This window comes from Hyla sarda, chromosome 12, assembly GCF_029499605.1.
Source record: "Hyla sarda isolate aHylSar1 chromosome 12, aHylSar1.hap1, whole genome shotgun sequence".
Lineage (NCBI taxonomy): Eukaryota > Metazoa > Chordata > Amphibia > Anura > Hylidae > Hyla > Hyla sarda.
In genome coordinates this window covers 71,883,749-71,910,054 of record NC_079200.1, presented here as the reverse complement: position 1 = coordinate 71,910,054, position 26,306 = coordinate 71,883,749, and the positions used below count along the sequence as shown (strand labels likewise).

General features: G+C 43.9%; 1 protein-coding gene and 1 long non-coding RNA gene across 7 annotated transcripts in view; one reads left to right on the top strand and one right to left on the bottom strand.

Annotated features, from left to right (window-relative positions):
• Positions 1 to 21,086, top strand: part of GMEB2 (glucocorticoid modulatory element binding protein 2) — a 28,711-nt gene extending 7,625 nt beyond the window's left edge. For 4 of the 6 annotated variants that reach the window (XM_056547873.1, XM_056547872.1, XM_056547874.1 and 1 more), the window contains exons 2-12: positions 2,450 to 2,537; positions 8,158 to 8,297; positions 9,282 to 9,356; positions 9,638 to 9,726; positions 9,887 to 10,017; positions 10,565 to 10,668; positions 12,289 to 12,443; positions 14,637 to 14,717; positions 14,958 to 15,095; positions 16,432 to 16,554; positions 20,210 to 21,086. In XM_056547873.1, the coding sequence (XP_056403848.1) occupies positions 8,179 to 8,297; positions 9,282 to 9,356; positions 9,638 to 9,726; positions 9,887 to 10,017; positions 10,565 to 10,668; positions 12,289 to 12,443; positions 14,637 to 14,717; positions 14,958 to 15,095; positions 16,432 to 16,554; positions 20,210 to 20,841 (1,647 nt within the window). In that variant the 5' untranslated portion in view covers positions 2,450 to 2,537; positions 8,158 to 8,178 and the 3' untranslated portion in view covers positions 20,842 to 21,086. Of the gene's footprint in view, positions 1 to 1,755; positions 1,781 to 1,833; positions 2,329 to 2,449; positions 2,538 to 8,157; positions 8,298 to 9,281; positions 9,357 to 9,637; positions 9,727 to 9,886; positions 10,018 to 10,564; positions 10,669 to 12,288; positions 12,444 to 14,636; positions 14,718 to 14,957; positions 15,096 to 16,431; positions 16,555 to 20,209 lie in introns of those variants that run through there. The other 2 variants (XM_056547876.1, XM_056547875.1) reach the window with 2 other exon arrangements.
• A 974-nt stretch (positions 21,087 to 22,060) lies between these two features.
• Positions 22,061 to 23,158, bottom strand: LOC130296391 (uncharacterized). The gene is made up of 2 exons (XR_008849198.1): positions 22,426 to 23,158; positions 22,061 to 22,337 (listed from the first exon to the last, which is right to left on the bottom strand). It is a non-coding gene; the product is annotated as an uncharacterized LOC130296391 (long non-coding RNA).
• Between the last annotated feature and the right edge of the window lie 3,148 nt (positions 23,159 to 26,306).

Here is a 26,306-nt window from a genome sequence, read left to right as displayed (position 1 = left end):
TCCCCGGAGCGTGTTCGCTCCGGGTCTGATTACGGTCGACCGCAGGGCCGGCGGCGTGTGACGTCACGCCTCCGCCCCCGTGTGACGTCATGCTCCGCCCCTCAATGCAAGCCTACGGGAGGGGGCTTGATAGCTATCCCCTTTGGATAGGGGATAAGATGTGTAAGCACCGGAGTACCCCTTTAACAGGTTAAAGGGGTACTCCGGCCCGGAGACATCTTATTCCCTATCCAAAGGATAGGGGATAAGATGTCTGATCTCTCATGCATCAGCGATCTGTGTGAGCTGCAAGCCAGCGCTGGAGGCTCAGAGTCTTAAAGGGGTTATCCAGGAAAAAACTTTTTTTTTTATATATCAACTGGCTCCAGAAAGTTAAAGAGATATGTAAATTACTTCTATTAAAAAATCTTTATCCTTTCAGTACTTATGAGCTTCTGAAGTTGAGTTGTTCTTTACTGTCTAAGTGATCTCTGATGACACCTGTCTCGGGAACTGCACAGATTAGTAGAGGTTTGCTATGGGGATTTTCTTCTAAACTGGGCGGTTCCCGAGACACGTGTAATCAGAGAACACTTAGACAGAAAAGAACAACTCAACTTCAGAAGCTCATAAGTACTGAAAGGATTCAGATTCTTTTAATAGAAGTAACTTACAAATCTGTTTAACTTTCTGGAGCCAGTTGATACATGTGAAAAAAAAAAAAAAAAAAAAGAATTCCCCTGGATAAACCCCTTTAAGCCTCACGACTACGGGGCCGGGGCGTTTCGTGATGTCACAACTCCGCCCCCGTGGGACATCACGCCCCCTCCCATAGACTTACATTGAGGGGGTGGGGCGTGATGTCACACAAGGGCGGGGGCGTGATGTCACGCGGAGGCGTGACGTCACGATACTCTGGCCCCGTCGTCATCAGGCTTCAGACTCGGATCCTCCAGCGCTTGTGTGCAGCTCACACAGGTGGGTGCTGCATGAGAGATTACGGGGGTTCCCAGCAGCGGGACCCCCGCGATCAGACATCTTTTGGATAAGATGTCTTAGGGCCGGAGAAACCCTTTAATTCTGCATGCAAATTCAACAAGAGAGTACCAACTCTGTACACCTGCATACTTCTGCATGTAGTTTCTAGGGATTAGAAAGGTTGCAATTGTGCGACCAAAACGTTGCCAGTTTGTGATGGAATAACGCTACATTGCTTTTTCATTTCATCTGTGAGTGCTGCGGTGATTCTTCCAGTTAGAACAGAAGGTAGCGATCTGATGGAGATCATTACTGGGTCACCTGATAACCCCTTAGCTCCTGGCCCCACCATTCCTCTATACCTTTCATTGGAAGTCAGTCTCAGAGGCACAGCTATCCTCCTCACGTTCCTCTTACTTATTCTCTGCCTGTAGAACAGTAAACATGCTCTGGTATCAGTGACCACATTCATATGTTCTTCAGAGAGATATATTGCCAGGCTAGACCCTTCACATAAGATAATGAAAAACAGAGAAAGGTGAAGTGTTATGAGACCTCCTGCTTGGGTTTCAGTAAAGATCAGTTATAGCTGCATCCTGGGACAGGACTTCAGGAAAAAATGTATGGTATAGGCAACATTACTCTATGGCAGTGGTTCTCAACCTTTTTTGCCTGAGTACCTCTTGACAGCTCATTCCCAAAAAATTGTAAACCCATATTAGAGACATTTTGTAATGTGATTATAGTATAATTCATATGCTTTACTTTCCTCTATAACAGGCCCCTGTTCCTCTCCTTATCTCCCCAGTCCCCCGATTTACAGGTGACGTCTTCTCTAACCGGAGTTGTTTACTTTTCTTTTCTTCACTATCTGGCCTAGACCGCCATTAAGATTTCTCCCATACAAGACTTCTCCACAGAACCAGCCAAACAAACATTTTAGGCTCCTTTCTGCAGTACAATACCCACCTATTTACAAACTCCCCATGCTTATTGGCACACACAGTAATAGTACCCTCTTTGCATCCCCATAAAGTTGTTAGGCCCCCTCTGTGCCCCCAAATATAGCTGTAGGCCCCCAAACTGCCACCATACTGTCCCACTTTGGTGCTTCACTGCTCCTGTGGTCTGGTGACCTATTACTATTGCTCATAGCAGTAGGTCCCCGATCTGCAGGGGCAGTGGAGCAACAAAGCTGATGGTAGTTACTGCCCACAGCAGCCCAGTGCCTGCCCTTCCCCTTTGCTGGCCTCCTGCTCCGCTCCTCTGTGCAGTGACATCAGTCTACCATTTCTTTCAAAGTGGTCCAGACCAGTAACCAGTGGCTGCCATTAGTGATTTTCTTTCAAGTACCCCCTGGAGAACTGCTAAGTACTCTGCTCTATGGCACAGACCCTAATAACTATTTTGCAGATCTCTGGATGTATCCTGCATGCACATTGTTAATAAAAACATTTTTCATGGTGTTTTTTTTTTGTTTTTTTACATCTAGGATACAGAACAAAGGCATGCCCGCATAGGGTGGACAAAAGCACCATGAGACCCTACCTTTAAAGGGGCTGGTCCGTGAAGCAGTAAAGGTATTACCTGTTCTGGGTCCCGGCACTTCACTTTTGCCCTCTGCATGTTACGAGATGAGAGAGGACTGTCAGTTTGCCGAAACAAAAAAGTTAAAGAAAAGCGTTATTAAAGGGTCAATCCAATGATGCCATCCCACATGCTCTAAACAGCTCACATCGGTTGGATGGGTTGCCGATGTCCGGCAATTTCAGTGCAAAAGACTTATAGGGCTTGGGATAGTATCATTGGAGTGACCCTTTAAAGACTCTGTAAGCAGTTTTCTAAAATTAGGAGGCGCTACGCTTACCCCTGTATGCTAGCCAAACACATTAGATAGCTGTCAGCACGTTCAACTGATGCTGTATCTCTGGATCCCCTTATTCACATGCTCTCTTAGTTCAGCCAATGCACATGTGTTCTCAGACAACAGACCGCGGCGGCTGCTTATCACCCCCAAAAACAAATAGGTCTGGCATTTAAAATCCAACATGTCTGAAACTTCTATACCAACATCTGCTATGCCATCATAAACATAATAGTCAAGAAAGAAAAATAAGGCAGAGCACCTCATAGGGTTATACTGTATGGAGCCACAATATAGCTGGTATAGTTTGAAAAGTTGGTCACCTTTTTGGGTTGTGCAAGGACACAACACCTATATTCCCCTTATTGACCAAGATGGTTCCCAAGTGCTCAGTCTGAGGGAGCTGCAGCTTAAATGGGTGAAGAAAAGTCACACCCCAATTGCAGGTTGGCATATGCAAGCACTGTATATGGCTAGGTTTCATCTATTTTTTTTATTTTTATTTTTGTACACCTTAAAAAAAACGCCAGAAAAACTGCCACAGGTTTTTCCTGCATTTTGGCAGTTTTTCTGGCATTTTCCCTGGTGTGTGGAAACAGCCAAATTTGTCCCCTATTGTAGTTTTCTCACTGCCTGCAGGTACCACTCTGTAGGTCGGATGCAGAGCGCCCGGTCCACAGAGTGTAAGGAGGTGATGAGTGTAGCATCACTACTCACCTCCCCGGCAGTATAGTATACAGGGGGGCATAGTGTACCCGTGTATACTATACAGGAGCCAGGAATCCTGTCACCAGACTGACAGGACTCCCTGCTCCTATAGCCCCTTTGGGCGGTATACAGAATATACAGCTATCTATAGATAGCTGTATATAGTGTATACAGAACAGGAGGTCCACTTACCTACCCTTTTCTGTCACCGCCGGGTCAGTGTAGCTCCGCCCCCTAGTGATGACATCATTAGGGGCGGAGCTACAGCTGGGATCCAGGCTAGTAAGTCTGAAGCTCTGTTCACATTGTCCGTTTTGGATAATGGGAACATACCCTTCTGCCAGTGTCTACCCAGACAGGGAGACTCCAGCTGTTGCTAAACTACAACTCCCAGCATGCCAAGACAGCCAAAGGCTGTCTGGGCATGCTGGGAGTTGTAGTTTTGCACCAATTGGAGGCTCCCTGTTTAGGTAGACATTGCATTATGGGCGCTCTTCCCTACAGAGAGCGCAAAAAATGTTGTAACCCATTTTTTGTGTTTTTTTATTTTTTTTAATTCCGCAGAGGATTACGGCGGATTCGATGGATTACGACAGATGAACTGGATTTTTTTTTTAATTTTAATAAAATGGTTAACGAGGGCTGTGGGGGTGTTTTAAAAAAAAAAAAAATATTTCAAATGTGTTGTATTTTTTTTTATTTTTTTTTATTGACTATTCAGGCCTAGTAATGAAGGCTGTCTTTTAGACGGAATCCATTACTAAGCCGGGGCTTAGCGTTAGCCCCAAAAACAGCTGGCGCTAACCCCCAATTATTAAGCCGGTACCAACAGGCACGGAGTGTCAAAAATGGCGCGCCTGGGCGGTAACAGGCTGGCGTTATTTAGGCTGGGGAGGGCCAGTAACAATGGTCCTCGCCCACCCTGGCAATGTCGGGCTGTTGCTGCTTGGCTTGTATCTGGCTGATACTGAAAATAGGGGGAACCCTATGCATTTTAAATTTATTTATTTATTTTTTTGAAAAAAAAAAAACTCTTAGGGTTCCCTGTATATTCAGTATCAGCCAGATACCAACAAAGCAGTAACAGCCTGACGTTACCAGGGTGGGCGAGGACCATTGTTACTGGCCCTCCCCAGCCTAAATAACGCCAGCCTGGTACCGCCTAGGCCCAAGAGCGCCATTTTTGACGCTCCAGGCCTGTTGGTACCGGCACCCCTGTGGCGGTGGGTACCGGGGTAATAATTGGTGCTTAGCGCCAGCTGTTTTTGGGGCTAACGCTAAGCCCCGGCTTAGTAATGGATTCAGTCTATTAGACAGCCTCCATTACTAAGCCTGAATAGTCAATTAAGAAAAAACACAACACATTGGAAAAATAATTTTATTTAAAAAAAACACTCGCTTACAGCCTTCGTTAACCATTTTATTAAAATAAAAAAATCCAGTTCATCCGTCGTAATCCTCTGCATACACGGATCTAAAACGAGAAGAAAAAAAAAACAAAAAAATTGGGTAAGGACATTTTTTGCGCTCTCTGCAGGGGAGAGCACCCATAATGCAATGTCTTCCCAAACAGGGAGCCTCTAATTGGTGCAGAACTACAACTCACAGCATGCTAGGAGTTGTAGTTTAGCAACAGCTGGAGTCTCCCTGTCTGGGTAGACACTGCCAGAAGGGTCTGTTCACATTATCCAAACAAACAATATTAACAGAGCCTTATACCCTTACCAGCCTGGATCCAGTCTGTAGCTCCACCCCTAATTATGTCATCACTAGGGGCGGAGCTACATGGACCTGCGGGGACTGGAGGGAGGTAAGGGGACTTCTTCAATGGGTTAACCTACACTGTCCAGCAGTGTAAGTTAACTCTTTCCTTGCCGGGCTGGCTTAGCGCACAGCTCAGCAAGGGGTTAAGTGAGCCAGCGATGTGTATACTGTATATACATTGCAGGCTCACTGTAAGTTCTTGCTGGGGCAGTAGATATACGATGTATATATACTGCTCGGCATCAGCTGTTCTCCCGACTATGTAGCCTTGAGAACAGCTGAGTCCCCACAGTCACTTCAGGACGATGGCAGCGGGTGTCAGGAGAAGTGACATCCGCTGTGATCTGTCCCTTACTGCAGGTGCTACTGCTTCCAACATGGAGCACACTCTGTATAATGTATAGATGTGGCCGCTCTTCTATGGTCCCCTGCACTGAAGTATATATACACATATTCATATTTCCCACAGAGTTGTGATTGGCTGGAACCATCTGGCCAATCACAGCTCTCTGCGGGAAATATGAATCGGTGTATAGATACGGCAGTGCAGGGGACCATAGAAGAGCGGCCACCGCATCTATACATTATCCAGGAGGATCGCAAGGACCCCGGCGATCTTTCAATAAGTACAAGTAACTACTACTCCCATCATGGAACAGTGTGTTCCATGCTGGGAGTAGTAGTACTACCTAAAAAATGTTTAAAAAAAATAAAAACACACACACTACATTTTTATTATTGTCTGCTACATTTTTAGTGCCCTACCCGCCCACATTAATTGATCCCTGTTTAAAAATGTATTAAAATTTTGTTATAAAAAAGATACATTTCGTTAAATACAATTTTTTCCATCACTACTGTATCTTTTTTATTATTTTTTAATGGTACGCTATGAAATTTTAATTTAAAAAAAGGTACTTCCATCACTTTTTTTGGATCGCTAAAGTCCAAAAGAGAATAAAAAAACGCCTGAAAAAACGCCAAAGTTAAAACCCACATGGCGTTTTCCTTGCCGTTTTTTCATTTCCATAGACTTCTATGGGAGGAAAACGCCAAGATTTTCCCAAAAAAATGCCAAAGTCTCGACAAGAGGATGTTTTTTAAAAACTGCCAAGGAGCCCAAAAACGTCAAAAGGATTAAAAAAACGCCAAACTGAAAAGCGCCAAGTCGATTTGGCATTTTGCAGTTCCCTATTGACTGGCAGCTAACATCTGGCAGCAGCGTTTTTTCACCCCAAAAAAACGCCATGTGGCAGAATGGGCGTTTTTATTGGCGTTTTTGTAAAAAAAAAAAAATAAAAAGTGGAAACCTAGCCTATAATAGTGTTTCCCAACCAGGGTGCCTCCAGCTGTTGCAAAACTACAACTCCCAGCATGCCCGGACAGCCTTTGGCTGTCTGCGCATGCCGAGAGTTGCAGTTTTGTAACCGCTGGAGGCACCCTGGTTGGGAAACACTGGTATATACAATGACAAACAATATCGGGGAATGTTCTCCCCTTCCTTAGGTTCCAGACAAAAGAATATTTTTTTTCCTGAAGAAGAGGAGAACGTTCCCCCGAAATGCGTAGTATCCAAACCTTGGATGGTTGAAGTGTACTTTGGAGTGAGGCTACCAGTGCAGCTTGTTTGTTGTGATATATACAGTACATTACACTGAGCTATAAAAAAAAAAAAAAAAAAAAAAAAAAAAAAAAAAACATTTGTATGAGGAATAAGGAGCATATCCAGATTAAGTAGTTTGTCCATCCTATATTGTAAGGTCCCTATGACAGTTCACAAGATGCATAAAGGGTTTCTTCATTTTCTGGTGCAGCCAATTGGTGGGCCGGCCCATAGCTGATACATCCAAAAATGGCACTGCAGTGATATTGAACAGTTCTATAGCCCACTGCAGTCAGTAGTTATCTGTATAATGCATGGACACTGGAACTGCTGTTTACTATGGTCTACAACTCCCACCATTCCTCTGTGTATAGTCTCCAGTACCTGGTCTATTAATCTGTACGGTGTCCATATTAGGACATCATCAGGCGTCAGACGAACCTCCCTCAGCCCTCAGACGAACCTCCCTCAGCCCTCAGACGAACCTCCCTCAGCCCTCAGACGAACCTCCCTCAGCCCTCAGACGAACCTCCCTCAGCCCTCAGACGAACCTCCCTCAGGCCTCAGACGAACCTCCCTCAGGCCTCAGACGAACCTCCCTCAGGCCTCAGACGAACCTCCCTCAGGCCTCAGACGAACCTCCCTCAGGCCTCAGACGAACCTCCCTCAGGCCTCAGACGAACCTCCCTCAGGCCTCAGACGAACCTCCCTCAGGCCTCAGACGAACCTCCCTCAGGCCTCAGACGAACCTCCCTCAGACGAACCTCCCTCAGACGAACCTCCCTCAGACGAACCTCCCTCAGGCCTCAGACGAACCTCCCTCAGGCCTCAGACGAATCTCCCTCAGACGTCAGCCAGACAGCCATTGATGTAAAGTTTTCCTCGATTCGTAGAAAACTGGGAGCGCATGTGCAGCACAAGTAGGCAGCATTAGGAGCGTAGCCCTGCGTCCTTACTGCTCAGAGCGCATGCTCTGTTTTCCTCCGCTACGCCGTTAGCGTAGGGAGGCTGCAAAACTTTAAAGGCTGTTCGTCTGACGTGTGAGGCATGACGGAGGTTTGGCTGAGAGCTGAAGGAGGTTTGTCTGTGGTGTGATGGAGGTTTGTCTGACGGCTGAGCGAGGTTTGTGTCGACGCCTGATGATGTCCTAATATGGACACCGTACATCTGTATTCTGCTAACAGGTGGATTAGCTGGAGGAGTAGCATTGAGTGGTGTTTTATGAGTTCTATATAGTGATTGTGTTCTCTTGCATCATTAGCTCCACACAGGTCTATCAGACATGGCCACCCCAGATGTGAGCGTGCATGTTGAAGAAGTGGTGGTGGTGACCACACCAGATCACATTATGGACGGGAGTGGTGTGGAAGAGGTGAAAGCTGTCCTTGTTACCACCAACAGGTAGGAATCTTACAATAGTAAACTGTAGATACAGATGTAGCAGAGAGGTATGTATATTTTGCAACAATTTATTGATGCAGTTCATCTACAGTAAAATATTTTGGCAGGCCTATGTGACCACAAACAACCCTTTTGTAACCTGATCCTGCAGTTATGGGTTAAAAGTGGAGTATTTCCGGATCAGACTACACAGGGTTTGTCATCTGTAACCAAAGAGACTCTATGATCTGCATAGGAGCTGTGTTCACAAAGTAGTAGGAGATTAAAAAAAAAAAAAAAGAGTTGGCACAATTTTTTACATGCAATGGATCAGGAATGTACAAGAAAGATTACTGGTACCCAAGAAGTAAATAGGGTGGTTCTGGGGAAGTGGGGTGTCAGTCAATATGGCCAGAATTATGTCATCATCAAGGGCTGTTACCCACCTTTCCCAGGTTCAGGAATTGTAAGTTTGCAAAATCCTCAAGACAGGCAGTACTTGGCGGTGCCCATCTGCCTCCCCAGCTTTGTCATGGCAACAGGCAGGACCTGATGAGAGCTTCATGGGAGTATCTTCAATCTCTTCCAGCTGGGGGATGCCAGCAGCTCTCTTGCTGTACCTGAGCAACTTGCCTCTCAATATAGGTTAAGGAGAAGATTTAGAGGGGAACGAAGTAGTAAAATTAATTTAAATGAAAGCATCAAACAATTTAAATATTTTTGTGTAGTTTAGTATATATGGCATTACTAGTATCAGTACAGGTTCATTGTAGCAATGCACTTTTTCTGACCCATAGAGATTAATTTATGTTGTACTTTATGGGAAGCATGATATATGGCACCAAATGTAATTGATTTTAAGTATTTGCATATCCGTTTCTTCTGATGTGTCTATATGAAAGTGTTTTAAGAGATTAAAATCCACATTGGAAAATGAAATAAATGAAATGTCCTGTTTAATGATCCTGTTAACATCACAATAATTCATATGTGTTAATATTACAGTCCAGTCTGGAATGGGCAGGAGCTGAGACTGCCCTGGGTTGGCAGTAGTGATGTCTCTGCGCCTGGAGTCTTCAGGTAGGGATCTACCACTGGGCCCCTTTGTGCCATAAGGGGCTCTAAGGGCCTCCTCATCAGACAGCCCTTGGGCACTGCTGTGTGATGTCCACAGTTGGCTAAAACCTCTTAGCCACTTTATTGACCTACCTGTGCAGAAGCATCAACATCCTGCAAACCCCAACATATTTGTCTGAATATATGGGGTCTATGATCTATGGGGTCTATGGATTGCTATCATCACAATGACATGGGTGGTGGGTTTTCATGTATGTTAACTGTTATTCTTCATCTCTCTGCAGGACCCTGTCAGAAGAAGCCCTGGAGTCTGAGAATATGGCAGCTGCAGCAGCATTTACTGCATCTACAGAACTGAAAGAAGCTGTATTAGGTATGTGAACTCTTCTTTCCATTTTTTTTCTCTCTCTAGTTGGTTCTTTTTTTTTTTATTTTTTTTTTTTTTTTTGGTCACACTCTCTGTTTTTCTTTCTTTCTTCCCCTCCTTTTTTTCCACAAAAAAAAATTTTCCTTTCATCCTTTGTTATGAGAAGTGAAGATGGGGGATGAGGAAGAGGAAGCTCTGGAGGCCGAGATCGCTTACCCTATTACCTGTGGAGAGAGCAAGGCCAATCTCCTGTGGAGGAAGTTTGTGTGTCCGGGGATCAACGTCAAATGTGTACAGGTGAGACAGACTTAGGCTACTTTCACACTGCCGTTGCTCCCCGTCGAACGGCTGTCAGTCACTCAGTCACTTTTTTTTTTCTGACTTTAATGGCCGTTCTCTTAACGGGGAGCAACAACAAACAATGGGTCCCTGTGGCTCTCATATACTATTATGGGGGCCGCCAGGACCTGTTAACAATAGCGGGTGAAAAAGACGGCATTGTAATTTTTCTCCCGCTATTCTGCAGCGGTCGTCACTGCAGGGCACCAATGGCAGTGTGAAAGGGGCTTTATAATGGCCCATTTACTGTATGCCTAGGACAGATCTTTTCTATTTAAGGTCACCTACCTCCATAGAGTTACGAGGAGTATAATTTCACCCACTAAATAGCCCACCAAAGCCATCTAACACATTATCTGACAGCTCTAGCCTGTTAGAAGCTCTATCTTGCAACATACGAGCCACCACGTCTCCGAAACAATCTGCATCACATGAATCTTAATTGCTTCAATGTTCTTATCCATTCTTTTTTGACGTTTCTGTATTTTCTCGCTCTCTTTATTAGTATAATGACCACTTAATAACCCCAAAGGAGTTTGTTCACCTGGCTGGGAAATCAACGCTGAAGGACTGGAAGAGGGCAATACGAATGAATGGAGTTATGCTCAGGTTAGTGCCTTTACTGATCTTTCAGCTCCCCTGGAAAACATTTGTTTTTTATTCAACTAGTGCCAGAATGTTAAACAGATTTTTAAATTACTTCTATTTAAAAATCCTTCCAGTACTTATCAGCTACTATATGCTCCACAGGAAGTTTTTATTTTTTATTTTCCTTTCTGCTGACACCTTTGTCCATTTTAGGAACTGTTCAGAGCAGGATAGGTTTGCTATGGGGATTTGCTTCTACTCTGGACAGTTCTTAAAATAGACAAAGGTGTCAGCAGAGAGCAATGTGGTCAGACAGAAAGGAAATTCAAAAAGAAAAGAACTTCCTCTATACTCCTGTTAAATTATTTCATATAGGTGTCTCCTCCTCTGATACTTGTTTCCGCTGTCAGTCGGATGTGGGCTCCCTTCTTCATGCTGTTTGGAGTTGTCCATGTGTTGAACCGTTCTGGAGAGCTGTTATGCAGTTCCTTTCTGACCAGATAGAATTCCCTTTTGTGTTTTCCTCGGTAGTTTGTTTGTCGGGAGTCATTAATGACCTGGAATTGGGTTCACACAGACTCCTGCTGATTCGTTTCCTATTGTTTTGTGCGCGAAAAGTTGTAATCTTGGCATGGAAGGACTTAAGCATCCCCCCCTAGGTGGTTTCACATGGTTAACAAATATATCCCCTTGTATAGATTGTTATATATCAGTCGCGGTTGCCCAAAGAAATTTGATAAAGTGTGGATGCCGTGGCTGATTTTAGGTGAGTCAGTGGTCCCTCAGGAGCGAGTTAGTTTTCCACAGTAATACATTGTCCTACCTTAAGATGAGGGGTGAGGTTGGGGGTGCTTCTCTGGGTGTGTGAGTGGGGAGTGTCCGGGTGTCTGTATGTTGTGTTACGGTGCAACCTAGTGCCGGGCCTCACGATTGACCGTTCTTTTATATGCTTGTTTTATCATTTTCCCTGCATTTCCTTACTGGTCGCAATGGCCGGAGGAGCTCTGTACTATTGCGGTACTGTTTCTGTCTATTGTTGTTATTTGAAAAGGTTTTAAATAAATACTTCCTCTGGAACATGCAGCAGCTGATAAGTACTGGAAGGGTTAGGATGTTTTAATAGAAGTAATTTACAAATCTGTTTAACTTTCTGTCACCAGTTGATTTGGGGGGAAAAAAATGTTTTCCAGTGGAGTACCTCTTTTAAGGCAACTTTCAATGGCAGTATTTTGGTCAGTATTTGACATCATTTTTATTTATTTGTTTCTCTGTAGGTGCCGCTTCTAGTTTTGGCTTACAAATACTGATGCAAAATACTGCTATGTAAAAGTGAGGGCATCAATATATGTAATGCAAATGTTTGTAAATTTTATTTTCATTTTTGTTTTTCATAAAGAAATAGAAAACTAATTGTCTCAAGAACATTTCCCTACTGAAATACCTAAGACGTGCACCTTTAGATATCAGACATAAAGAGCGTGCTGTAGTTCCTTTATTGTTTTACGTTGAACATGTGACTGGTGCAGTATTGTATTTGTAACATTGCCAACAAATGCCATGCCTGAACTCAGCCTTAGGGCTCTTGTCTACAGGTAGAGTTTTTTCATGGCTACAATGTTAAAGTAATTTCTCTCTACCCAGGAAGATAATGGACTCTGGAGATCTGGATTTTTTTCAGCACTCAAAGGTCTGCTCGAATACCTGCCGAAGTACCAAGATCGATGTGACGGGAAGCCGCCTTTCGCTCTGCAGCCAGGTGTCTACTGAGTACATTCCCATCACAACTTCCAGCGAGAGTAAGTACTGAGCTTATAAACTGCTTAATATGTGGTGGTTTATTGTAAAAATAAATCTTCTTGTGTCTTTCACTAACCAGAACATACACTGAATGGCCCCTTTATTAGAGCCCACTGCACTTTCAGGATTGGACCTTCCCGGTATGGACATTTGATCTGTGACCTTTGAAGTGCAGAATAAAACCCAGTGATTAGTTTCAGTGTAAATAAACAGATGGGAAAATGCCGTGATCTGAGTAGACCAATTACATGGGTTCCGGGGTACAGAACCAACTCATTATTGGAAATTGTCAGAGGAGGATGTCAGGAATCACTCTGAGGAACCGGATGAGTACAGTCAGGAAATACAACTCTAGTGTCCAACTAACGTTTCCAAACCCACAATTCCTCAGCCCAGGTGGACTATAACAGCAGATAACCAGCTCAAGGACTGGATCCAGATCTCTGTGGCACAATTCTGATGGGGTAGGGGCAGAATTTTGCTCAAGCAGCAGAAGTCAATGCGCCTTTTCTGTCAGGTGTGAACAGTTCAGGCTGGTGAGATGCTGGCGAGATTTCATAGTGCACCCTGGCTCCTCTGATACCTGTGGATGAGCGTTTGGATGATCGAGCTTATATAACCAGATTCATCCCTTCCTGGCAGCTGTTTCCCCTATGGCAGAAGGAGATTGTCAACAGGACAATGCGCATCCTCAAGGGTCGTATAGTCATGGTTTAGTTCTAGTAATATGACAATGAGTTTTCCTTGCTTCCCCCGCCTTCACAATCCCTAGACCTTACTCATAGACATCTCTTGGACGAGCTGGAACAGGTTGTTCAGAGCATGTCAGGCAACTGTGAGAAGCATTTCTTTCATAGAATCTATGCCATGATTATTTACCGCAGTTCTGAAGGCCAAAAGGAGGTTCAATGTGCTAAGAGGTGGGGTTAATAAAAGGGCACACTGCAGAGTGAATGCTCAGTTTTTAGCAGTATAAACTAAATTGACAGAACCGCTTTTGCATAAAGAAAATATGCAGTGGTTCTTGTCACACTACAGGTGCACAAAGCTGTGCGTTTAAGTCATTAAATAAATAATTGGCTGCACATCACTTAGTCTGTTTGCCATTGCTCACAAGGTAAAATATCTCAGTGGCATAATACTTGAAGAAGCAGGTTTAGCTGTTGGCACACCAAAGGATGCCCTGAGGGCATTTAGCTTCCATTCTGATTTCAGTGTCTAAGAGAATGTGTGTATTTTAAGTAAGGTCATCTCACTATTCATCTAGACAAATACGAGAGTTGTGTAGGAGTATTGTGGTGCCTATGTACATTAAATTATTGTTGGCCAAAAACAAGAACTTCGGAGGGATCAGCCAACCATCTAATATGAATATTGGTCTTCTGGCTTTTCCTTCAAGTCATGGGAGAGAAAGGTTAAGGGTGTTAACCTACCTGATCCTTTTGTTCTCAGAAGTGAGAAGCTGGTGCCAGGGATTTCGGATGGCTTTTTAGCAATAACGGTTCAGCTATCTAAAGTGCATGACGAGCTTTACATTTATGGGAAACTAGCAAGTAATGTATAAAGGGACTTCACTTTCTACAGGTTAATTTTATGCGTAAAATGTTATAGTGATGTATGACATTAGAAAAATGTCTGCTTTCTGCCAAAAAAAGCATTGCCCTTACCTGTGTGCGCTATTGCAATTCAGCCCCATACAAGTGAATGCAATACTGTTACAGCTATTGCCAAAAGTGGTACAGGATATAGGGTTAGAGTGCCTGATGGTTTTGCTGCTTTTTGCTGCTCAGACATGCGCTCTGCTGTTCCATTCAACTCTGTGGGCTAGACAAAGATGGCTAAACACAGCACAAAACTAATTTTTATCTGACTCGTAGAGTTAAATGGAGTGGCAGTGTGCATGCTTGATCAGTTCTGTTTATTCTATAGCAAAATCTGCATTGAAAACAGGTCAATCTTGCTAATGTTTCACAGCAGAATTCTTAACTACATGCCCCGACAGCCTTCATGTCTGGAGTTGTAGTTTTGCTACAGCTGGGGGCACTCTGGTTTGGAAACACTGGTGTAGAATGTAGGCTGAGGGGCTATAGAAATGTATTTCTTTAGAGGTGATAACACTATAGGTTTCATTGTAGTTATCACATAGATGACTGTTCTGTATAAAATATTTCTTTGTGTCTTTTATTACATAGATTTTACAGTAAATGGAAACCCAACAACTATCACCATTGAAACATGTGAAAGTTCAGGAGAGTGGGGGAGCACTGTTGCAGGTAATGGCAATAATTCATGATTATAAAGGGTTAAAATAAGGCAACCCATTGGAGGCTCATAGACATAACTAAGATACGTCTAAGCAGAATTCTAATGCCTAACCGTCTCTTGTAACAATGTGTGAAAACCACCAATATGGCTACCAGCATGGTATTCTAAGGTCCCTAAGCAGCAGATTTGACAAATTTAGCTTTTTGTTGACAATTTCTGACCTCATCATTACATTTTCTCTTCTGCAGATGATACCCTAGGGTTCTGGCAAGGTTTGCGGGATGCAGGGCTGCTGGGGGAAGTCATTCAGAAGTTTCACCAGGAACTGCTGGAGACCATGAAAGGGTTGAAGCAGCGACTGCAGATAACACCAATCCAGATACCAGGTGTATTATCCAGCATTCATTATTTCTGTTGGATCTCTGTTGCTTTTGTTCGACTGCCAACAAGTGGAATCAGAGACATATGTCAGCGATATCCCTATGGCACGAAGAACAATGCTCAGCCTACTATCTGTGTCAAGGGTGTATGGAGTTTGATCTGGTTCTGTAAAAGGAGCCGGCTTGTGGCAATTGCTGCAGGTGGCTTTTAGCCCTTTAGGTGCCAGCTGCATCTAAGTGGGCTTTTACACATTTTTTGGTGTTGCAGTGGTGTGGAAACCCCCCACCACAGCATGATGGCGGCATTGATCTGCATGAAGAATCTAATGATTCCTCATACAATGGGGATTAATAAAGTGTTAAAAAAAATAAAAATGAAGGTTTTACACGTACACATTAACACCTTTCATACTAAAAGTTTAAATTGCCCTCCCCCCCCCCCCCTCATATAAAAAAACATGTAAACATAACTTTTAACATGTATATCATTATTTATCGCACATGGTGAATAGGGTAAACGTAAAAAATACCAAATGCCAGAATCGCATCCCAGAAAAATTGAGTAAAAAGTCTGATCAATACCAAAAATAGTACCGATAAAATCTACAGATCACGGTGCGAAAAAATGAGCCCTCATAGGGGGAGATTTATTAAAACCTGTGCAAAGGAAAAGTTGCCCATAGCAACCAATCAGATTGCTTCTTTCATTTTGCAGAGGCCTAGTTAAAAATCAAAGTAGCGAGCTAATGCGTTGCTATGGGCAACTCAGCAACTTTTCCTCTGGACGGGTTTTGATAAATCTCCCCCATAAAGTTTGGAATTTTTTTTTACGGTAAAGTAAGATGGAAACTTTACAAATTTGGTATTGTTGTAATCGTGTCGACCTAAAGAACGGCAAAAAAATAAAAAAACTCATTACTAAGTGCAATTGGTCCTTTGAACTAACAAATCCTCATATGGGTATGTAAATGAAAAAGTCAAAAGTTGGGGCTATTAAAGGGCAAGGAGGAAAAAAAACCTAAAGTACAAAGACAAAAATTGGCCTGGTCATTACGGGGTTATTAATTTCATCATTATGCAATGGATGTTGTGAGCTCCAGTGATAGTGTTGAAATATTTTTTGCCATGTGTTGGTATAATCCAGGCTTTGCCTCTCAATACAAAGACATTGTAGCAAAGCAGGAAATGAGTTTGAATTGGTTATTGAGAGGGGAAAATATGAATCGCACTACACAACCAGGAGTGTCACAATCTCCTCAGTCACATCTCCCATGTCTCAAGATAGAACACACAGTGACTGTCACAGCTAACCACTGTTTTTTTTTCTTTTTTTACTTGATAGATGCCGTGTTGCTCAACAACATTGTTCAGAATTTTGGGATGTTGGACCTTATTAAAAAAGTGTTAGCCAGTCACAAAAGCCAAATGGACCGGTCCAGGGAGCAATACACAAGGGACTTAGCAGGTACCATTCCTGGGATACTATTATGTTTTTTATTTAGGTTGTGGGTAACTGTCTCGTAGGGTGTTATCCAGGACTTTTATATTGATGTTGTTTCCTCGAAGGCCATCCATATCAGATTGGCGGAGGTCTGACTCCCAGCACTGACCATCTGACTGAAAAGGACGGCAACACTCTTCAGTCATGTGATTGAGTCGCACCCCCATCTGATTATCCTAGAATATTTATTTTTTCTCTATTGGTATTTTATGCCTTACATATTAAACCCCATGGAAAAGCTGGCAAACATTTACCATGCGCACCTCTAATACAGTCATGGCCATAAATGTTGGCACCTCTGAAGTTTTTCTAGAAAATTAAGTATTTCTCACAGAAAAGGATTGCAGTAACACATGTTTTGCCATACACATGTTTATTCCCTTTGTGTGTATTGGAACTAAACCAAAAAAGGAGGGGAAAAAAGCTAATTGGACATAATGTCACACCAGACTCCAAAAATGGGCTGGACAAAATTATTGGCACCCTTAACTTAATATTTGGTTGCACAACCTTTGGAAAAAATAACTGAAAGCAGTCGCTTCTTATAACCATCAATAAGCTTCTTACACCTCTCAGCCGGAATGTTGGACTACTCTTCTTTGCAAACTGCTACAGGTCTCTCTTATTGGAAGGGCGCCTTTTCCCAACAGCAATTTTATGATCTCTCCACAGGTGTTCACTGGGATTTAGATCTGGACTAATTGCTGCCACTTCAGAACTCTCCAGCGCTTTGTTGCCATCCATTTCTGGATGGCAAAATCTCAGACACAAGCCCAGCTTTCTGACACTGGGGTGTACAGTGCAACCCAAAATCTGTTGGTAATCCTCAGATTTCATGATGCCTTGCACACATTCAAGGCACCCAGTGCCAGAGGCAGCAAAACAACCCTAAAACATCATTGAACCTCCACCATATTTCACTGTAGGTACTGTGTTCTTTTCTTTGTAGGCCTCGTTCCGTTTTCGGTAAACAGTAGAATGATTTACCAAAAAGCTCTATCTTGGTCTCATCTGTCCACAAAATGTTTTCCAGAAGGATTTTGGCTTACTCAAGTTCATTTTGGCAAAATGTAGTCTTGCTTTTTTATGTCTCTGTGTCAGCAGTGTGGACCTCCTGGGTCTCCTGCCATAGCGTTTCATTTAATTTAAATGTCGACGGATCGTTCGTGCTGACACTGATGCTCCCTGAGCCTGCAGGACAACTTGAATATCTTTGGAACTTGTTTGGGGCTGCTTATCCACCATCAGACTATCCTGTGTTGACACCTTTCATAAATTTTTCTCTTCCGTCCACGCCCAGGGAGATTAGCTACAGTGCCATGGGTTGCAAACTTCTTGATAATGTTGCTCACTGTGGACAAAGGCAAAATCAAGATCTCTGGAGATGGATTTGTGATCTTGAGATTGTTGATATTTTTCCACAATTTTGATTCTCAAGTCCTCAGACAGTTCTCTTCTCCTCTTTCTGTTGTCCATGCTTAGTGTGGCACTCACAGACACACAATGCAAAGACTAAGTGAACTTATCTCCTTTTTATCTGCTTTCAGGTGTAATTATTATATTGCCCACACCTGTTACTTGCACCAGGTGAGTTTACAGGAGCATCACATGCTTTAAACAATCTTATTTTTCCCCAATTTTGAAAGGGTGCCGATAATTTTGTCCAGCCCATTTTTGGAGTTTGGTGTGACATTATGTCCAATTTGCTTTTTTTTTTTTTCTTCCCTTTTTTTGGTTTAGTTCCAATACACACAAAGGGAATAAACATGTGTATAGCAAAACGTGGTACTACAATCCTTTTCTGTGAGAAATACTTCATTTTTTAGAAAAATTTCAGGGGAGCCAACATTTACTGCCATGACTGTAATAAAAATATTACAAAATTACCAAAAACACCTAAAAGAGACTGATATATAAAAACATTTAAAAATGACATGTAAATAAGAGTGGAGGAAATAAATGTTGTACCTACTACACTCAGCCTAAGGGCTTAGTAGGTACCACATTTAGTTCCTCCACTCTGTTTTACATGTCATTTTTGAATGTTTTTATATGTGTGTCTCATTTATGTGTTCATTAAAATGTCATATTTTCATTAACTGCAAATGTGCACGTTGCATGATTGCCAGCTTTTCTATGGGGTTTTGTATGCATTTTTTGACAATTGTTTGCACCCCCGTGCTTGTCATAATTAGCGGTGCCCATCTGTTTCTTTTCAGTGCCTTACATATTGTCACTGTGTTGGGGCCAGGGCTGTGACTATCATTGCAGGAATGATGGGCATTTATTTGTGTTTTTTATTTTATTTTTTTAAATTTGCCATACAACCCCCAGTTACTGGCCTTAAAAACACAGGCCTATAGAATAAGATCCATCAATGGACACCATAACAAAGCATAACAATAGTCATTGTGGGGTTATTGAAAATGTGGTTTCTTAGGTTCTAGTAAATTAGTCTATGTTCTGCAAACAGAAAGATCTACAGTATGTGCCTGGATTCTTGGGCAGATACTCTTGATCTTTATCTAGTCAGTCTTTGTGCTGGCTTTCATGTAACTTTGTTGCCAGTATAGAGTCCTTAAGGGTATCTATAGACCTTAGATCAGGGGTCTCAAACTGGTGGCCCTCCAGATGTTGCATATCGGCTGTCTGGGCATGCTGGGAATAGAAGTTTTGCAACATCTGGAAAGCCACCAGTTTGAAACCCCTGCCTTAGATTAATGTCAACTGAACCTGCCTGTGGGTAAAGCCAACTGTCTAGGGTGTATGGAGGCCTCCTGACTCTCCAGCGACAGATGATGGTGGAGAGAAGAGAAGGGTCAGATGTGTTGGATTTCTTCTGCCTGATAAGCTACCAGAACTTTTCTCGCTGCAGGTTACCCCTCTCCTCCCCATAAAGGAATGCAAGTGCCAAATGGCTGTGGGCTGTGCCAAATGTTCATGTACAGGAAAGTCTGGAGAAATAACGGGGGAAGAAATATTTGGCCCAGTTATGGAAAATTTACAGCCACCATAAGACTAGAACTCAACTTGACTTAATGCTTTATTTTACTGCTGTATGGCTGAGAGAAATGTTCTCCAACCTCTGGCTCTGCAGCTGTTGCAAATCTGCAACTCTCAGCAGGCTGGCAACCTGAGGCTGGTCAAGGCACAATAGGAGTTGCAGTTTTATAACAGCTGGAGAGAGCTGAAGTTTGGGGGACACTAGCCTAGAGGGTTCACACGAGGGATAACCATTTGTAATATACTCTTTCCTTGCCACTAAACTTGCACCGTCGGGAGTTGATTTTGTGGCCATACTTCCAATTGACACACACTAAGGCTCAGCTTTAACATTACATAAATATCTTAATCTAGAAACAGAATCCATTGGACGATACCAGGGTGTAGATTTATGTGAAGTTTTCCATTACTATGGCCCTCCAGCTGTTGCAAAACTACAACTCCAAACTAGTGTTTTGCAACAGCTAGAAAGCCACAGATTGGAGAACACTGGCCTAGAGAGTTCATATGGGGAGTTGGTTTTGGGGCCATAGATTTAGTAGAGAATCCAAGCCATCCCCCCACCACGTTTCACCCAATTATTTTCAGTTCTTGTTAAATCTTCTTCCCTTTACAGCTCTGGAACAGCAGTGTGATGAGCATCGACGGAGAGCCAAGGAGCTAAAGCACAAGTCTCAGCACCTAAATAACGTCCTGATGACCCTTACACCTGTCAGTGTGCCCACTCCAGTCAAAAGACCACGATTAACCAGGGCGACTTCAGGACCTGCCACCATCAGCTCCCAAGTCTCTTCACAGCAAGCACAGATTACTCTACCACAAGGAATGTCCATCTCTCAGCTGACTGGCCTCCCCTTCAGTAAAGTACTTTCCACCTCCAATTCCTCCTCCACTGTTTTAAACAAGAACTCTAACTCCCAGTCCAACTCACCCTCCTCCCCTGTTTTGGGGGGTTATACTATACTTACACCTTCTGGGAGCAATTTTCCTGGCACGCTGGAGATTCACCCTGACTCCTCCAATCTCACCGTCCTGAGTACTGCAGCCATGCAAGACAGTAACACTGTTCTCAAAGTTGTGAGTCCCATCCAATTGCTGACTCTGCAGGGCTTGGGTGCGACAATACAGAACCTGGCCCAGATAGCACCGGCAGGAAGCACTATATTAGCCTTGCCCTGTGAGTCAGGGGAAGGAGAGGAGGAGCATACCACCATAGAAGTGACATCACTATCTGAGGACCAGAAATAGACTTGAGAACCCAGAGTTGCCATGTTTTTGAGTACGGATAAGAAAGCTGGATGAACCAAAGAGGATTTAAGGGGTGGCTCTGCAGCACATTGCACAGAACTATACTGCAGATCATTCTGACACTGGAGAAGTGACATTGTTTTGGTGTTGAGGTCTTCCTGTGGGCAGTCTGAAAGTACTCTTGTTCGTCCTGTTCCCCGTACTCGCGCCTCAATGTTATTAAAATCAGACACTATAGAAAGGTATCAAGCATCTCCTGTTTACTGCTTAACTCGATGTGGGAATATCTAGCATGGTGTTACCCTAAACTGAAAGAATTGATGTGCACATATATCCTGTAGCTATTGACAGTAACATATTGTTGGGTTAGTAGATGGAGGAGATATACAGAACCTCAAACCTTTTTTGTGTTTTTATTTATTGTGGGAACCATTTCTCAGGAGAAGGTATAGCATGCAGGCAGGATGTAGTGACATCTGCCTTTGGAATACCAATAACTTTGGTTAAACCTATACAATGACCACCTCCATAGAACGTGGAACTCTGATAAAGTGTCTACAGCTGTGACATATGCCAATGCTGGTTTTTCGAGTACCACTGTGTTCCGATGCTTTTGCTTTAGAGCTTCTTGGCCATAGATCTTAGGGCAAAATTGACAGATGCATCTCAAGCAGGCATGTTAAGGTTTTATCTAGCTGTCAGTTTTCCTTAGTTTGGTTTTAGTCTTTTCTGTACAGTTATTTTTTACACGTTAGAGTGCTCTCAGACTATGTACCTCTTAATAGAGTACTCTACTTTCAGAAGTCCCCTGACTTGGAAGGTTGGTGGCAAGAGACTGTGGTGTCAGCAAAAGTGCCCAAGCTTCATTAGCTTTGCATCAGGATATTCCTTTCTTCGAATCTCTGATCTGGTGCTCCTGTAATACAGCCATGGTGTTGGAGAATTAAAGAGTTGCATACAGGGAAAAAAAAGTTTAAATCGGTGTTTTGCAACTTGTGTTTCCCCAACCATTGTAACACTTTAACTTCCAGCATGGGGCTGTCAAAGCACACTGAGAGCAACAGCTGTACAGCCACAGATTGTAGACCACTTCCCGGATCCCATGGCCTGTTCCAGTCCTTGTTATTTTTTTGATAGTCTTGCAGCTAATGGGGGACTACCCTTTTAACCCACAATACTCTGTCTGCACTGTCAAAGAATATACCCTTTGCATAAGTGGTTGAGTTCAGCACTTGTTTCTGCCTAATTCAGTGCCATTGTGACATTCTTGGCACAAATTCAGACAAATTGCTTTTATGTGTTTAACGGTGAGATGGCATCCATCACTAAAAACTGAAACAGACCTGAAGTATCAGTGTTCCATTAGAAGATAAGGCACATTTGAAATAATTTGATGCTTTACTTTACCTGTGCTGTTACTGAATTACAGCCAGTACTATACTCCAGAGCAGCATTCACTATTCTGTAGATTGTTTGTTTGCTTGGAGATTTCCTTGCTCTGGAGCAGTGTTTCCAAACCAGGGTGCTTCCAGCTGTTGCAAGACTTCGGCTGTCCGGGCATGCTGGGAGTTGTAGTTTTGCAACAGCTGGAGGCACCCTGGTTGGAAAACACTGCTCTGGAGTATAACACAGAGTGCAACTCTATTTATGCAGATAAATTCTACACGTAAAGTGTAAAAGGTGTAAAGCGTGGACATGCCCTCTAACAAGAGGAGATACTGCTAGGCATGATTAGCAACTAGGGGAAACTTTGGTATTAATAGAAAACAGTTACATTTTCCAAAATCTGTTAGTGTCTGGGTCTATGCCGCCTAGTATGTCAGTGCAGTAAAACTGGCATCACACGACTTCTCACAGGAAGAATAAAACACTAAAACGCTTCTGACTTCTTGTCTGAGTTTCTTATCTTTAGTTCACACAGACCAGGCAACCTTGTGAGGGTCGAAATATTGCTAAGACATATCGGGAACACTAATAAATATGTAACTTTTTTTCTATTGGATGCTGTCAACTGTCTCAACCCTGGGGATTGTATTGGCACAGCAGCTTACTTCAGTACTGATGGCTATTTAACCCTGCAAACTCTGTGATTAATAGTGATCATATGACTAATGCTATAAAAAAAGAAAAAAAAAAGTGCTCTGAAAGTTGCCTATGTCTGTCATGTAATGAAGTTTAGCTTACTTTAGCTAGAACATGTGCTTTTAAGTATTAAAGGGGTACTCCGCCCCTAGGCATTTTAGCCTCTATCCAAAGGATAAGATGTATGATCGTGGGGGTCCCGCTGCTCGGAGAAAACTTTGTTCCTTTCCGGATGACTGGCGATGCGGGGCGGAGGCTTGTGATGTCACGGTCACGCCCCGCTCGTGACATCACAGCCATGCCCCCTCAATGCAAGACTATTGGAAGGTGCGTGACGGCCGTCACACCCCCTCCCATAGACTTACATTGAGGGGGGGGTGGACCTGGCGTCACGAGAAGGGCTCGTATTCAGATCTAGGCCAGTACTTTATAGGTAAAAGACTCCCACAATGTCTAAAATATAAAATGTCTATATCAAAAAGAGAGAGAATAAAAAAAGCTTTATGTAGTAAATGTCCGAGAACTTAAGCGTTGAAATCTAACGTGCATCTCTAAATTGGTATTCCCCAATCTGTGGCCTTGCAGCTATTGCAAAATTACAACTCCCAACATGCTGGGAGTTGTAGTTTTGCAACAGCTGGAGAGCCACAGCTGTGGCTAAACGATAGATAAAAATCTACAACCCACAAAAAGCCTGTTGTAACTAAGCAGGGTACAGGTATGGAAGGTAAGGCCATTCCTTTAGTGCTTTAGGGTATGTTCACATGTACTGTATACACTTTAGATTTTATTCATTATTCAGCTTTATTTATATTGTTATACAATGCATAAAAGTACATTTCTCTATCGGCTCCATTGGGGAACACAGACCATGGGTATATGCTGCTGTCACTAGGAGGCTTGACACTATGGCAACAAGAAAAGTCGGCCCCTCCCAGCAGGGTATACCGCGCCTACAGGCACCTGAGCTAATCAGTTTTAGCTTAGTGTCTATAGGAGGCAGACGCTGGTCTGGGGATCAGACCAGGTCAAACATTTTTTATTTCCAGATTATTGACGTTTAGAATTTTATTTCCCTTTTTCTTTTCCTGTTTTTAGGTGGGGTCTCAGGAACATAGTGTTCACTGTTTCCCCATTTGCGATGGAGGGGGCACAGACATGGTGGATGTACTGTCAACCCCCTCTCACCAACGGTCAGCGCCTAGGGTTGTACCTCATGGGTCTGGGTCCCCCTACTTCCCTGCTTGTCTCGCTGTTACAGCCCAGCATGATGCAGGTGATTAAAGCTGACTGAAGACGTCTTTAGGTAAGTTCTTCTGACTAAGGTGAGTATTTTTTCCCCTTTCTTTCAGGTGTTTAGGTACTCTCATCCTCTGGAGACCCCCCTATTTTGAGCCCACTCCTCTTTATCTGAAGCTGGGGAGTATATTGGGAAAGGTATATTACTCTTTCCCCCTTTCATTGGGGCTGTGGGGTCTCCTGTGTCAGTGGTGTAGGACTGTGTGTTCTTTTTCCCCCCCTCAACGTCTGTCAGCACTGATGCCGACACCTTACCTGCGGGACATCTTACTTTCATTTCGTCAGCCGCGCGCTGCCGACAGTTCCCTACTAGTTCCGGCCGTATCTCTGCAGAGACATCTGGGCATAATTATCCTCAGCTGTCGGCAGCTGCGGGCTGCCGGCGGCGTCTCTCCGCTTCCTCACAGCAATATTGGGCACATTAGCTGGGCATATTACTCTCCCCGACTGCGGGCTCTTGTAGGCTATTAGCCCCGCCTACTCGCAGCAGGAAATTCAGTGCGGGCGCATATTCTAATAAGCGCTGTGCACGCACAGAGGTGTCCCAAGGCCAAAGAGAGGCGCCTTTTGTTAAGCCCAACCCCTCCATTCTCATTGGCCCAGTGTCTCTCCCCTTCTCTCTCTCTCTTCCTCAGCTGTGGACCGGAGTTCTCCTCACAGCAGCTAAACTGGGTGAGGCTGTTTTAATTTGCTATGTCCGAACCCAGAACTGTCCCTCCTTCTAGACAGCTAACTGGGGCCCTGGTCACCTATTATACTTGCAAGGGCTGCAACACTAAAATGTCTGGTTCTGCTGAACCCACTTGTCCCGCCTGCACCACTGCACCCCCTGACCCTCCTGGTATTTCTACTCAGCATTCTCCTCCAGACCCTGTGGGCTCTGCTATCCCTCCAGAATGGGTGTCTTCTTTCTCTGTCTATTTCTGACTTAGCTTAGGTCTCCCGTTCCGTGGTGACTGCCTTAGAGGGGTCCTCCTTTAGCCGACCCTCTAGAGAGACCCGTTCTCCCTCTCCCTATGTTAATCGCTCTCACAAGCGTACCAAGGGTAGTTCCTCAGGCTCATCTCAGGAGTCTACTAGCAGACATAGGCGCTCCCCTCATAGATATCACCTCTCTGCCTCAGCAGCCCACACACGCACCTCCTCTAAGAGGCGCTCACCGGGTCGCCACTCTGGCTCTCCAGATCAGCGCACCAGGTCAGTTTCTCCCTCACCCAAGGCTGCCTCCACCCGTTCTCACTCTCCTGGAGAACTGGAAGTTAAGGTTTCTGATTCTGACTCAGAGGACCGAACAGTTACGGCCAGCCTGGCGGACACTTTGCGGCCATAAGGGACACTTTTCATCTAGAGGACCCAGGAACTTCGGACGTGGCTCCAGAAGTTTCCTTTCACCGTTGCCGGCCTGCACATAATGCTTTCAGCTCTCATGCTGAATTTGATGCCCTGCTGGAGTCTGCCTGGATGCACCCTGACAAGAAGTTTCAAGAAACCAAGAAGGTTCAAGCGCAATTTCCCTTCGCCAAGGACCTTATTGATCGATGGACCACTCCTCCTACAGTGGACCCTCCGGTCTCCCGCCTGTCAAAAGCAATTACTCTGCCATTGGCGGACGTAACTTCCTTCAAAGACCCGGCACACAAGAAGGTGGAGACTCTGGCGAAATTTGCCTTTGAAGCAGCGGGTTCTTCCTTGCTTCCTGCTTTTGCTTCTGTCTGGGTGTCAAAAAGCTCTTTCGGTCTGGGGTTCCCAACTCCGGCAGGGTATTCTTTCTGGATCCCCCGAGGAATTGTCTGAATTAGCTCTCCAACTATCCAGGGCCGGAGACTATCTCTGTACTGCTTCTATGCAATCAGCCCGTTTGTGCGGCCTTTGCCACAGGCAAATTGGTGTTCCTTTGTCGTTCTATGTGGCTTAAGGCCTGGAACGTGGATGCCGCTTCTTAAAAATCTCTGACTGAGCTTCCTTTAACTGGTTCTCGTCTGTTTGGTAAGCGCCTAGATGAGATTATCTCAGAGGCGACGGGTGGTAAAAGTTCCTTGTAACGCCAAAATAAGGCTCGCAGCACTACTTCTCGCCGAAAGTCT